The 10,978-nt window shown below is 39.7% G+C and overlaps 2 protein-coding genes and 1 non-coding gene across 4 annotated transcripts; 2 read left to right on the top strand and 1 right to left on the bottom strand.

The window, feature by feature from the left end:
* Window positions 1-148: 148 nt before the first annotated feature.
* On the top strand, window positions 149-4,222 carry LOC127256866 (serine/threonine-protein kinase MPS1). 2 transcript variants are annotated; one of them, XM_051283087.1, is made up of 6 exons: window positions 149-541; window positions 1,157-1,546; window positions 1,718-2,730; window positions 2,854-3,054; window positions 3,186-3,347; window positions 3,429-4,222. In XM_051283087.1, exons 1-6 carry the CDS (start codon window positions 325-327, stop codon window positions 3,975-3,977), a joined length of 2,532 nt encoding a protein of 843 aa, XP_051139044.1. In that variant the 5' UTR covers window positions 149-324; the 3' UTR covers window positions 3,978-4,222. The 2 variants fall into 2 exon arrangements, with proteins under 2 accessions (XP_051139044.1, XP_051139045.1); XM_051283088.1 differs by having other exon boundaries at window positions 1,787-2,730; window positions 3,429-4,221.
* A 961-nt stretch (window positions 4,223-5,183) lies between these two features.
* On the top strand, window positions 5,184-8,745 carry LOC127256867 (oxysterol-binding protein-related protein 1C-like). Its single transcript, XM_051283089.1, has 9 exons — window positions 5,184-5,866; window positions 5,955-6,311; window positions 6,405-6,510; window positions 6,581-7,188; window positions 7,268-7,435; window positions 7,509-7,649; window positions 7,728-7,952; window positions 8,152-8,265; window positions 8,360-8,745. The coding sequence occupies exons 1-9, from the start codon at window positions 5,420-5,422 to the stop codon at window positions 8,522-8,524; spliced, it is 2,331 nt and encodes a 776-aa protein (XP_051139046.1). The 5' UTR covers window positions 5,184-5,419; the 3' UTR covers window positions 8,525-8,745.
* A 292-nt stretch (window positions 8,746-9,037) lies between these two features.
* On the bottom strand, window positions 9,038-9,118 carry TRNAL-AAG (transfer RNA leucine (anticodon AAG)). The gene has a single exon. It is a non-coding gene; the product is annotated as a tRNA-Leu (tRNA).
* Window positions 9,119-10,978: the final 1,860 nt, after the last annotated feature.

The raw sequence follows: 10,978 nt of genomic DNA, 5'->3' as shown, positions 1-10,978 counted from the left end.
GCTGGTGGGGTCTAGTGGGTTTTAATAATGATATGGGCTATAATTTTAATTTGGGCTTTTATTACAAAATAAAAGGGGCCCAATTTTAATGGGCCGCCCACAAATTGGCCCAATTATATATTCTAAAAAACAAACATATAACCTTAATGCTGAGCGGCGCCAACAAGCCATTTCAAAATCCGTCTCGTCTCTCTCTCTCCTTCCTCTCTCTTTCGCTTTCTCTCTCACACAGACACACACCGTGCACGGGCTCTTCGATGGGAGACTCTGGATGATCCTTTCCGAGCAGTACTGGGAAATCGGAAATGCGCGAGGGTTTAATCGATGGAAAGGGAGCCTGACCCGCCGGCCCCGCCACCGGAATCGAAATTCTTCAAGCCCAGTCCCGGCGTTCCGATCAACGTCAACCCGGACTACATAAATCTGAGCCGTTCCTTCAACACCTTCTCCACTTGCTCCTCCACGACGTCGTCTTCCTCGTCTTCACCTCCGGACTTGGTCCGCCACATTCAAGCTGCTTTCAAACGGCACCGTCCTCTAGGTATTCGCCACATTTTGTTTATCTTCTTGCTAAGTTACGGCAGCCATTGGGAGGGGTTTGGGGTTTTTGAGCAGAATATTTCACTGTTCTTTGTTTTATGGTTGCTAAGAGAAATATGTGTTGCGCTTTGCTTTGTTATCGTGCCGACATTTTCTTCAGTTGTGTTTGTTGCTTTCATTTTTCGATTATTTTGTAGATGTAATGCTCTGCAAAGGAACTGAAGTTTTTCAGTAATCTTCAAAGTTTAGTTTCAGAAAAATCGAAGCTACATATTTGGGGATTTTGCATACATTACCATGTACTTGCTTCAGTTAAGCGTTTTAATGTTCTTTGAGTTTTAAATATATAAAGTAAAAGTAGAGATCTTCTCGCCTGATGAGTTTTGTTTATGCGTAATGTAAAAATTTGGCTTTCTAAGTATGACTTAGGTTCTGTTGCAAGGGACTTTTAGCAAAGGATTCAACAAATTTAAATTCGTGTTGTTGTGTGGAAGCTCATAATTGAAAGTTACTCTTAATGGTTATGGCAGAGATATGCTTTCTGTTGAATATATTTGTGGACTAGGTGAATTCAACTTGTTTTCATGTTCTCTTTATTCTATGATGGACGTTTTAGGGATGATGCAGTCTAACGGTATTAAGCCAAGGAGAGCTGTGGTTCCTCAGCGAGGAACACCAAAAGGATCGAATCATGTACCAACCAATGACCAGAGTAAAGAGGATGCTCCCCCAGGTGACAGATTGAGAGTCTCTGAACAGCAGTCGAAGACTGCTGCCCCGGCCACCGGGTACAATCAGGAGGACGCCTCAATTACCCCACCCTCTGAATGGGGCTCCACTGTTAATGCACAAAATAAGAGTATCGCTCAGAGAGATCAATCCAGACTTCATATTACATCTGGAGTTAATGATGCAGTTACTTCTTTGGGTGCCGAACCCAGAGCTGCAGTGGCTGAAGTTCAGAGGAAAGTTCATTTTTCCTCAGAAAAGCTCGCCACGCCATGTGGTAATTGGATTTCTCTCCCTCTCTCTCTCTCTCTCTCTGGTGATACCTCTGTTAGAATTTGTGAACATGATTAACTGTGAAGAAACTAGATTATACATCAGCTGATAATCATGGTGGTAGTAGTTATTGCATCCAAGTTTATATAGCAGATAATCAAGATTCTCTGTGCAGGGGCTGATTACGAAATGGCCACTGGATCACATGATTTGTTGTCTCATATGAATTCACTTGCATTGGCAGACATGGAGCAGGATGTTGGCAATCAAGTGGATACTTCTGCTGCTGGGAATGAAGACTGGCAGCATCATAATTCACAAAACATGGAAATAGATAATGGGCATAAGACGGAGGCTGGGGTTTCATCCATGGCAGCTAGAGGAACAATTTCAGGACAGGAGAAACTCCACCAGTTAGAAAACTTTTTTCAGAATGATTTGAACAATGGAATGACTCAATCATCAGTGGTCGGATCTTCTTGTGTTACTTCAACACTAATGCACATTTCTTCAGCTCCTATGACTGGTTCCACCACTTATTCCTCGCAACCGCAGATGGGTAGTAGTCATTTGGTTTTAGAATCTGCTCGGGGGGCTGTGGCACAGCAATCAGAACCTTCATCGAAAATTTCTTGTGGTGCATATTCTCATCAGTCGGCTGTGACTTCACATGTTACTAATTCGAATCTTATACATGCAGCAGAAGTTGTTGATAAATCTTCTGCTCCATCTATGGAGGTACAGAACAGTGTGCCAGACAATCGTAAAGTAGCTGCAGATTCTTCTTATAAAGACAACAATTCAGTCAAAGGAAACACCGGTGGTGATTCGAGGCCTCAACCAGCAGCCTCAGAAGGGGCAGTAACCTATGAGAAGTTGGAACATTCTAAGTCAGAGAAGCCAGAAAGTGGAGCTGGTGGTAAAGCAGCATCATCTCGTAAAAAAGGCTATGATCCTGATTTGTTCTTCAAAGTTAATGGAAAGCTATATCAAAGACTCGGCAAGATTGGAAGCGGTGGAAGTAGTGAGGTCCACAAGGTCATATCATCGGACTGCATGATCTACGCCTTGAAGAAGATAAAGCTTAAAGGACGTGACTATGGGACAGCGTATGGATTCTGTCAAGAAATCGAATACTTAAACAGATTGAAGGGAAAGAGCAACATTATTCAACTCGTTGATTATGAGGTACAGTGTCTTTAACAGATGCATAACACCCTTTTCCTGAAAACTATTTTCTTTGTGCTAAGGTTTATATATTACTGTGGGATCGTTGCTGATGTAGGAATTAACATATGAAATCCTTCATAGGTGACAGATAAAACATTGCTTCAGGATGTGATGAATGGTTCTGTTTCGAACAAGGATAGCAGGGTCAAGGGTGATGGATACATATATATGGTTCTCGAATATGGCGAAAATGATTTAGCACATATGCTTGCTCAGAAATGGAGGGAATTGGATAGTTCTAACGCCATCATGGATGAGAACTGGCTTCGATTCTATTGGCAGGTTATGTTCCTTTCTTCGTGGCATCTATTTGCTCAATAAACATGTCATTATAATTCAAATGATACCGAAGATTATCAAATGCTCGAACCATTCAATTGTCTAACATCCTTACTCTGCTAAACTCGTTGCAGCAAATACTGCTGGCAGTAAACACAATTCATGAAGAGCGCATTGTACACTCGGATCTCAAGCCTGCAAATTTTCTTCTCGTGAGAGGTTCGCTTAAGCTAATCGATTTTGGGATTGCCAAGGCTATTATGAGTGATACTACCAATATTCAGCGCGATTCTCAGGTACATTTGGATTAGATCGAGCAGTTTTCTTGAAATATATAAGACAACAATCTATACACTAACATGAAGTAATAAATGCAGGTTGGAACACTAAGCTACATGTCCCCTGAAGCATTCATGTGTAACGAGAAAGATGCAGAAGGTAACACTATAAAGTGCGGTCGATCATCAGACATCTGGTCTCTCGGCTGCATCCTTTACCAAATGGTTTATGGGAGAACGCCTTTTTCGGAGTACAAAACCTTCTGGGCTAAATTCAAAGTAATAACGGATCCGAACCATAAGATCGAATACGAACCCCTTCCGAATCCTTGGTTACTTGATCTCATGAAGAAGTGCCTTGTTTGGGACCGCAACAAGCGATGGAGAATTCCTCAACTACTTCAACACCCGTTTCTGGTTCCTCCCGTCCCGCCATTGGCATCAGACAATCATGCTCCTACAACATCGACATTGTTTCAACTGATTGCTGAATCGAGTGCCAACGACGAGAAAACTTTGGCTCTATGCTCCCAACTCGAAAGCATGGCTATGGAACCTGACAGCAACTCAGGTATGTCAAGAGAGCAACTGCGTAGGAAGGTTTCGACACTTTGTTTTCAGCTTGGGGAACGGTTAGCGAACTTGTGAAGAATTGAGTCGTAAAATGTTTTTGTTGATATTTGGATAAGACTATAGTGTGTATTATGTATTTGTAGAATTTTGGCAATAAATTTCAATTTCTTCTGTCTTGCAATATGAGAACATAAACATAGGTGAGTTCTTGGACAAGAATGTGCATTTTGTTGTACTATTATAAGGTAGAAGGGAGGACCATTTTGTCTCCTGGCCTACTATGACTAATGATCCTTTCCTCCACAGCTTGTAAGATATTTGAAATAGAATCCAAACGCATTCTTCCTTGTACTATTATTTTTGCGACGCGTAGTTTCTTGCCTGGCGAGCAGTCGAACACTTAGTGTCCCACAAAAGAAGCATCCTGGCTTAGATAATTTGCAAGAAAACTCTTTTCTATAATTGTCCGGGCATTCGACATCCGGGAGGATGGTGGGGATCATTAATGAACCAAAGATCCAACAGCATAGCCATAGGACAACAACAAAAACAACACCAATCTGGGCTGTGGTCAAAGATCCCTATCAGATCATTACAAACATTAAACTATGCAAACAAACAACAATGATAATAATATTGTAGTGATTGAAATGAAACTTAAAAATCCCGCCTTTTTAACTCAATAATCTTTATTTTCACATGGGTTTGATCTTAGGAACAGATAGACAGACAGACAAGTTTCAAAGGGGTTTGCTTAATCAATCAAATCCCCTTTCTATTCCTTTTGTTTTGTATCCCTTACAGACATATGAATATGGAAATCACCATGACTCACATGGCCACAACTCTTTTGTGGACCATCTCATCTCATCTCACAAAGAAAAACATTCACTTGTTCAACAAATTCATTCCATCAACTATTTCTCTATTTGGAAATCACATCCCTTTATTAGGCTTTCAGCTTTTCCCCACCCAATTCATTCATTTTATTAGCTCAACAAAGATTGAATTTTTATTTTTATCCCTAACTTATTCTTCAATCCACCCTCTCCTCCCTTTCCAGCTTGTCCTAAATTTAGAATTTATTTCACCTCTTTACCTAATCACTACTATCCCCCCAACGCTCCCTCCCCCCTGATTGTATCCATTTTTTAAATATTAAAAATTGAATCTTTTTCTTTTTTTAATTAATAAAAAATAAACTAAGTCCCTCCATTTTCTGGAACCCGAAATTTAAGAGTCTATCGTTCTCCCGGAAACTTCTCCTTTTCCGTAAATCAATATCTATCTCTTATCCAATTTTTAATTTTTATTTGTAGTAATACATACATACATTTACTCAAATCATGAACATGAACTGAATATGCATATATTTTCGTGATGCTGTTCGGTTACGTTTTTACGGTTCCATCCACTTAATTCGGGATTCAATTTTTTTTTTTTTTTTTTTTGAAATATCAATAAATGTAGAAAAATGGGTCGAGATTGGATCTGCAGTTTATGCTGATGATCCTACGATGCATTCTCTCTGCTGCGCCTCTTCCGTCAAGAATCATTATTCCGACATGGCGGCGCCGCCGCCCTCCGATCAGATTCTTTACGCCGACGCGGCGTCGCGGAGTTCGTCGGCGAGGGATTATTTACGCAACTCCGGGAGTATCAACCACAGCCGCGACCTCCAAATCAACGACATCGTCGGAGAAGGAATCTCCGGCATTCTCTACAAATGGGTGAACTACGGCCGCGGGTGGCGCCGCCGCTGGTTCGTCCTCCACGACGGCGTCCTCAGTTATTACAAGATCCATGGACCCGACAAGATCATCCTCTCCCCCGAAATCGAGCGTGGATCGCGCGTCATCGGCGACGAATCGATGCGGCGGATTCGACGCCAGCACAGCTCCAACCACCACCGCAACGGCGGCGCCTCCCCCTGCCGGAAAGCCATTGGCGAAGTCCATTTAAAGGTCCCCTCACTACATCATTTCCCCATTACCAAAAAAAACAAAAATAAAAAATAAAAAATCTAAATTTCTACCGATCAAAATTCCCCAGGTTTCTTCGATCCGAGAAAGCCGATCGGACGACAAAAAATTCTCAATTTTCACAGGGACGAAGACGCTGCACTTACGCGCAGAGAGCAGAGACGATCGAATTAAATGGATGGAGGCATTCCATGCTGTTAAGGACATGTTTCCGAGGATGTCCAACACCGAGCTCATGGCCCCCGTCGACAACCTCTCCCTCTCCACCGACAAGCTCCGGCGGCGCCTCCACGACGAGGGCGTCAGCGAAGCCGCCATTAAAGAGTCCGAGAACATCATGAAGACAGAATTCGCTTCTCTGCAAAATCAGCTCAGGCTCTTGAAGCAGAAGCATTGGCTCCTCGTCGACACTCTTCGCCAATTAGAGGTATTCGATTTTGTTGACAATAACAACATTCGATGATATACAAATACAATTATGCCAGAACGTAGACAAGAACATTTGTTATTGAATATGTAGACAGAAAAAGTCGATTTAGAGAACACAGTTGTAGACGAAAGCCAGAGGCAGATGAAGGAGGTCGGGGCGTCGTCGTCGACAAGATCGAAGCAAGACAAGTCGAGCGGTGAGGACAACTTGTGATCATGTCTGAGTACTTGTAGTTAGAGGCCTAATTCGGATAATGTATGTAACAGAAAGTCCGAGCGAGTCTGAGGACGACAACGAAAGAGCAGACGCCGGCGAGGAAGACACAGAGGACGAAGATGACACATTCTTCGACACCCGAGACTTTCTTTCTTCGAACTCTTTTCGAAGCAACGGATCCGAATGTAGGACATCCTCGTTTTCATCCGACGACAATGACGACGAGCATAAAGCTTTCAACTTCGACGACGGGACGCATACTGACATCGTATCTGCCGGAACGAACTTCCCACGAATCAAGCGCAGGCGAAAACTCCCGGACCCTGTCGAGAAAGAGAGAGGCGTGAGCTTATGGTCGATGATCAAGGACAACATCGGGAAGGATCTCACGAAAGTTTGTCTCCCGGTGTACTTCAACGAGCCTCTTTCATCGTTGCAGAAATGCTGCGAAGACGTCGAGTACTCATATCTTCTAGATCGCGCATTCGAATGGGGGAAGAATGGAAATGGCCTTATGCGGATATTGAATGTAGCTGCATTTGCGGTGTCGGGATATGCGTCGACGGAGGGAAGAACTTGTAAGCCGTTCAATCCGTTGCTCGGGGAGACTTACGAAGCTGATTTTCCCGACAAGGGCATTCGATTCGTCTCCGAGAAGGTATCGATCGATTCGTATTCGAAGAAGAACATTTGGTTTGTGTGAATTCGTATGATGTTTCGGGTTTTCGATCGATTAGGTGAGCCATCATCCGATGATCGTTGCCTGCCACTGCGACGGAAATGGCTGGAAGTTTTACGGCGACAGCAATCTGAAGAGCAGGTTTTGGGGTCGATCGATCCAGCTCGATCCGGCGGGGACCTTAACGGTTGAATTCGACGACGGCGAAGTCTTGCAGTGGAGTAAGGTATCGTCTTCCTTACAACTCATTGGGAACTTCTTTCGAGTTTCTTGCGATGAGCATTTCCTTGTAATAACAGGTGACTACGTCGATATACAACCTTATACTCGGCAAACTGTATTGCGATCACTACGGAATGATGCGAATACAAGGAAACGAGAGCTATTCGTGTAAGCTGAAGTTCAAAGAGCAATCGATCGTCGACAGGAATCCTCATCAGGTACTGTGACTTCAGTTTGTTAAAAATATCGATCCAAACGGAGCCTAAAGACATCGCTCCCGTACGCTGTTTTTTAAGGTTCACGGAGTTGTCCAAGACAAGACCGGGAAGACGGTGGCAACGTTGTTCGGTAAATGGGACGAGAGCATGCATTATGTCCTCGGAAACTGCTCGAAAGGAAAAGCCCGCGACTCGCCCCAGCGACGTTTGCTCTGGAAGCGTAGCAAGCCCGCTAAGTTCGCGACACGATACAACTTCACACGGTTTGCGATCACATTAAACGAGCTCACCCCGGGGCTTAAGGTAAAAATATGTTACTGAGCATTCTCGTACTCGGAATATGTCTATATATGGATTGTATTGATTGTCTCAAATTAACATCATGCTGATTTTTTTTCTGTCAGCACGCCGTGTGCTGTTCAGTTTATTATTACATTACATTACGTATTGTTTGTTGTTATATATAATATGTTGTCAGCACAGTAACACGCATCTTTTTCAGGAAAAGTTACCCCCGACGGACTCAAGGCTGCGGCCGGATCAAAGATGTTTGGAAAACGGAGAGCACGACAAGGCTAATGCTGAGAAGGTGCGGCTCGAGCAGCGACAACGGCAGGTAACTAACTCTCGATTGATCTTATAACATCCTCGACGATACAAATTCGAAGGAAATGAATCTTAATCAAACGGATATGATATGATCGAAACAGGCGAGGGCGATGCAAGAAAAAGGGTGGAAGCCGCGGTGGTTTGCCAAGGACGAGAAGTCGGGGACATATTGTTACATTGGCGGATATTGGGAAGCTCGGGAACGCGCCGAATGGGGGGCTTGTCCAGACATCTTCGGCCGCCAGGATGTTTCGGACAATGCCTGAGCCTGATTATCTAGAATAGAGTGTTAAATATAATATTGAGAGTTTTCTCTTATAGGTTATAAGGGTGAAGGACAATTCCTTCTAGATCCCTTTCATTTTAGGATGGATAGATAGATAGATCGATGGATGTATATGTATACAACAAATTGGTTTAGGCTGTCTTTGTAATTGTTTAGAAAGGGAATGACAACAATTTTCATACAATAATTTACGACTTCTTCGTCCGGATGTGATTGTTATGTTTATTTCTTAACATAATATTTTTTTTTATTTTAGGTGGTATAATTTTTTTTAATATGATTTTATTATCATTGTTTTGTTTGAAGTAATTTTATGAATTATATTTATAAAAATAAAAGAAGGGAATTGAATTAAAAACAATAAAAAAAAAAAAAAACTGCAAATATTTTAAAATAAATTGAGTATAAATAAAGAAACATTTATAAAATTATGTAATTAATGGAGTTTTAATAATTTGATGAGAAGGAGGAGAAAAAAACATAAATCCAAATATGTTGAGAGTGGGATTCGAACCCACGCCCTTTCGGACCAGAACCTTAATCTGGCGCCTTAGACCAACTCGGCCATCTCAACTTGTTGACAATGTAATGAATAAAGTTTATAAAACTAAAACTGATATAAGGATTATGGGGGAATATATATAATTATGGATGTATGTATGTAATTGCAATAGTACTATAAGACATTAATAAAAATATTTTTATTATTTTTTAATTTTTATTATATTTTATAATAATTAATATTTAAATATTCTATGTGAAAAACAATACACGACTCCTTTAGAGAAAGTATATATATATATATAGAGAGAGAGAGAGAGAGAGATGATGGGAATATGGGATGAAGCAGCAGGTAGCAATACAGTCATATATACTGACTGACATACATTTGTGGAATCTGATATAGATATATGTGTATCATGAGATTTAATTTGACAAGAAAGCCTAATCGAAGAAGAAGAAGAAGATCCTATGTCTATATATATACATCATAAATGTACGTTTGAGGTTTTGGTGTTTTTATTCAATTAATTAATAATTCAATTTAGTTTCTTGCATTGTTGCTGGGTGATGGACGTATGCATGCACGTACTTTCTTTCTTTCTTGTTTTAGATACGACAATAATTTTTTTATTTTTTATTTTTCTTAGATATATAGATAGATATGACATTTGATGACAGACGACGGACAGATGGATCGATCGAACACACACGTCTTAATAAATTAGTAGTATTTGTGTAATTGGGTGTGCACGTGTCTCATACATATAATTTTCACTATGTATGTAAATCACCTGTATTATAATAATAATAATAATAATAATAATATGATGTGCAGAATAGATGAAAAGAATGAGAAAAACAGCAGATAGGGTCAGCTGTCAATTGTCAATCATGCTTCCAATATGTATATATATATATACATATATTTGTATTTTATAAAATATTATTTTAATACTAAAATTTCAAATAAAAAGTTCTCAAAACAAACCCAACGCACGTCATCTTCATTCTATATATATATATATATAGAGAGAGAGAGAGAGAGAGAGAGGTTAGGATCACCCAAACCCACCCAACACACCTCCCTGTCTAGCAAGTGGCCACTAAGCCCTAAGGTTACATTTTAGTTTGCCTTATTAGAATTAATAATAATAATATTATTATTATCAATGTAATTATTCCACTAAACAAATTAAATTAAATAGAGATTATTATTGATTGTGGGAATTAGGAATATGGAGGGTTAGTTAGACTTAGCCAATATCTTGAAACAGTTGGAGATGAGATACACATGTGTTATATATATATATATATATATATATTTTGCCCTGAGAAAATTAAACCCTACCACCCAATAATGCATCATGTGCTATTGTGCTCCTCTGAATTATTTGTTTATATATATTTCTGTAATTATAATAACGGTGGCTGCAACTATCACCATCAAACTACATGCACCACAAACACACAAATTTTATGCTATATAGATATGGATTCAATATCCTAATTAAATATATATATATATATATATTTGAGATAGAGATAGAGATAGAGATAGAGATAGAGATAACAAGTGTTGTTGCTGCTGAAAATGATTCTATTACATAAGTATATTTCAAAATAATAAAAACTCTACCTTGAACATATTACATTTAATTAACCCCGTCACAATTAATTAATAAGCTTGATTTGATTAAATATATATATATATAGATAATAGCACCAATATATTAATTAATTATATATGCCGCAGGAATTTAATAATGTTTAATTATTTCTGAGATAGGGTCACATATACAAATTTGTATCGTAATATTAGAATTACGAATACACATGACATGTTGTCGCCAAGTTATTTATATATTATTTATTTGAATTTTTTGTTGAATAGATAATATTTAAAAATAGTAATTTATTTTTAATTGAATCG

This window comes from Andrographis paniculata, unplaced genomic scaffold (assembly GCF_009805555.1).
Source record: "Andrographis paniculata isolate CXL003 unplaced genomic scaffold, ASM980555v1 Contig57END, whole genome shotgun sequence".
In the NCBI taxonomy this organism is placed as follows: Eukaryota; Viridiplantae; Streptophyta; class Magnoliopsida; order Lamiales; family Acanthaceae; genus Andrographis; species Andrographis paniculata.
Note: the sequence above shows the minus strand (reverse complement) of the source record. Positions and strands in the feature narration are given on the sequence as shown.

Bases quoted from the DNA above. Each gene is read 5' to 3' on its own strand.
- LOC127256866 (XM_051283087.1), top strand. From the start codon at position 325: ATGGAAAGGGAGCCTGACCCGCCGGCCCCGCCACCGGAATCGAAATTC. The intron at 2,731-2,853 runs GTACAGTGTCTT...AATCCTTCATAG, and splicing joins TTCAACTCGTTGATTATGAG to GTGACAGATAAAACATTGCT. The intron at 3,055-3,185 runs GTTATGTTCCTT...AACTCGTTGCAG, and splicing joins GGCTTCGATTCTATTGGCAG to CAAATACTGCTGGCAGTAAA.
- LOC127256867 (XM_051283089.1), top strand. From the start codon at position 5,420: ATGCATTCTCTCTGCTGCGCCTCTTCCGTCAAGAATCATTATTCCGAC. The intron at 6,312-6,404 runs GTATTCGATTTT...TTGAATATGTAG, and splicing joins ACACTCTTCGCCAATTAGAG to ACAGAAAAAGTCGATTTAGA. The intron at 7,189-7,267 runs GTATCGATCGAT...TCGATCGATTAG, and splicing joins TTCGATTCGTCTCCGAGAAG to GTGAGCCATCATCCGATGAT.